This window comes from Ictalurus furcatus, chromosome 29, assembly GCF_023375685.1.
Source record: "Ictalurus furcatus strain D&B chromosome 29, Billie_1.0, whole genome shotgun sequence".
Taxonomy (NCBI): Eukaryota; Metazoa; Chordata; class Actinopteri; order Siluriformes; family Ictaluridae; genus Ictalurus; species Ictalurus furcatus.
The window spans coordinates 15,707,191-15,709,626 of NC_071283.1; the positions used below are offsets into that span (position 1 = coordinate 15,707,191).

At 34.6% G+C, this 2,436-nt stretch overlaps 1 protein-coding gene across 1 annotated transcript in view; it reads right to left on the bottom strand.

Moving 5' to 3' along the window:
- Nucleotides 1-454: 454 nt before the first annotated feature.
- Nucleotides 455-2,436, bottom strand: part of scpp5 (secretory calcium-binding phosphoprotein 5) — a 2,465-nt gene continuing 483 nt past the window's right edge. The window contains exons 2-4 of the mRNA XM_053619516.1: nt 1,426-1,482; nt 818-886; nt 455-565 (exon numbers count right to left, since the gene is read on the bottom strand). Of these exons, the coding sequence (XP_053475491.1) occupies nt 506-565; nt 818-886; nt 1,426-1,482 (186 nt within the window). The 3' untranslated portion in view covers nt 455-505. The remainder of the gene's footprint in view (nt 566-817; nt 887-1,425; nt 1,483-2,436) is intronic.

Below are 2,436 nucleotides of genomic sequence, written 5' to 3' on the forward strand. Positions count from 1 at the left end.
AGCTAAATTAAATTTTAAAATAAAACTAGCTAATTTAGCAAATTTAACTCAAGTTACTGCTTTAGCTTTGATGATGAATGTGTTGTATTATGACGTGGGAGGCCAATGAGACCATCACGAATGAATTGGTAACTTCAAGAAAAAAAGAGTAAAATAAATAAATAATATATATATTTTTTTAATCTGATGGTGTTTGAGATTTGTAGCAGGTACCTTTGAAGCTCAAAATGAAAATGTTTGTTTTCTGTGCGAAATTTCCTTGAGTTAGAGTACAAATATTAAGATTTAATCATTCTCGAGTGAAGTGCGAATCTTCCAAACCAATACTTAAATACAGTAAGGAAGTACAGTTTAATTACTCATCTATTTCTACCCCTGCATATACATAACTTTTTTTATTTATTTTTATCATTATGATTTTGTAAATATATCCCAGTCTATAGCCAGGGATGGCCAGACCCCAGTTACCATGTCTCAGCACAATCACAGTTTTAAAAGTGAGTAATCAACTCACAGGTCCAGATCCTTGTCCTCCTGCAGATCCTGGGAATCTTGGTGGAAGAAGCTGAACAAAAATGAACATGGAAAAGTGAGACACCTGGTGGAAATGCTGTGAATTACCATGTCTGAAATTCTGTTTATTTCATCACTTATAAATTTTTTTGTTGTTGTTATTATTGCTTTGCTATATACAGCACTTTAATGTTGTATGTACTATTAATCATTTATGTATATTTTTCTGTTCTTTTGATACTTGTTTATTAATTCAAACATGACTTGTTGGGTGATCTTGTAATGTTTGGAAAATATGACGTACAATCTCCATACTGATGGGCGTGGTCATTCCAGCGTGGGGATGTAATGGCGAGAACATGTCGTTCGCAGCCTTCAAACAAAATGCACATCAGTTTTATACAATTTTATATTAATCCTCAATTATCATAAATCATATTTTATTTTATTTTTTATTATTCAATCATTCGCAGTTAGATTCAAGGAAATAAACTGCATTATTTCACATATTTTTATTGTTGTTATATTATTACGGTTATTTCAGAACAGAGTTGTTCTGTTAATGAAGAACTTAGTCATTTACAACATCAAACCAAGCTCCTAATCCAAAATGTTTCGATTCAATGCAGGATTTGTTCAGTTTGTCTTTCATAAAAGTTCCAAGTAGAACTATAAAGTAGAGAAATAGAGTTCCACTAGAACTTTAACATCTTACTGTTTACAGGATAATATTTTTATCTATGTTTAATAATGACATAATCACATGATTACATTCTTTTAAAACCAACACATTCCTCTAGCTGAATCACTTCATCTCTCGTTTCTTTCTCTATTTATTTATGAAGCAGAAAGACAGAGAGAGTGTGTGTGTGTGTGTGTGTGTGTGTGTGTGTGTGTGTGTGTGTGATATACCTGATTGGACGGTCCTGATTGCATCGGGTTTCCATAATGCTGCAGGAAACTGTAGAGCTGTAAATAAACAGACGCCATTATAACATCTCTTACTGAAGAAAAAGGGATAGAGGAAAGATACCAAAGCTTCATTATTTGACTCCTGAACTGACTCACTTTTATCACTAACCCCTTTTCAGACTTAGGTTATAGAAAGTGCTAGAATCATTCTTAGCCTTCAGTAGTCTAACCCAACAGTAAAGAAGGTTTACACAGTGAACCTGATTGGGTCCTTGACTCTTAGACATTAACAACCTTAAAAGTTCTTCGGTTGACTCTCAGGAACAACCCTTAGGGTTCTATATAGGTTCTTAAGGTTCTATATAGAGCCTGACAACAGTGTGTTTCTGTATCAGAAAGGGTTAACCCAGAGGTACTCTTTTAGGACAAAAGTAGATCCCTTTTAGGCGGCCAAGTTCTCTTAATTATCCAAAGAACCCTTGAAGAACCTTTAGTGCACCGACAAGCTAAATGTTAAACTCCTGACAAGTTTGAGATGTTAAAAAGAAAATAATGAACAATGATTTGGAGTTTGTTCTGCACCCTTACCCAGTTAATACACACAATTTTAGAGACAAAAAGGGTTCTCAAACGGTTGTTTAAGGGGGAATCTTTAAGGGTTCCCGCTGAGGAACAGGTGAAGAACCCTTAAGGTGCAGATAAGTATCTCAAAGTACAGTTAGGCTTGTCAGATTGAGGTCCAATTCCTAAAGTGAAAACCAACAAGCATAGCTTCCAGTCCCAGGCCAACATTATTGAAATAAAAACATTAAAATCCAACCTGGTGCTGAAGAGAAAGATAAATAAATGAAATAGATCTAAAGTAAATGCTGCCGGATAAAAACATGTAAAAATATGCACATATATTTGGGAGAACATTATAAATGTGTAGTCTAGTCGTAATCATCGTGCACCATCACGCTTCAGGACCAGCATGCAGGAGAAATCCGAACATCTCCTGCAAATGAGAAA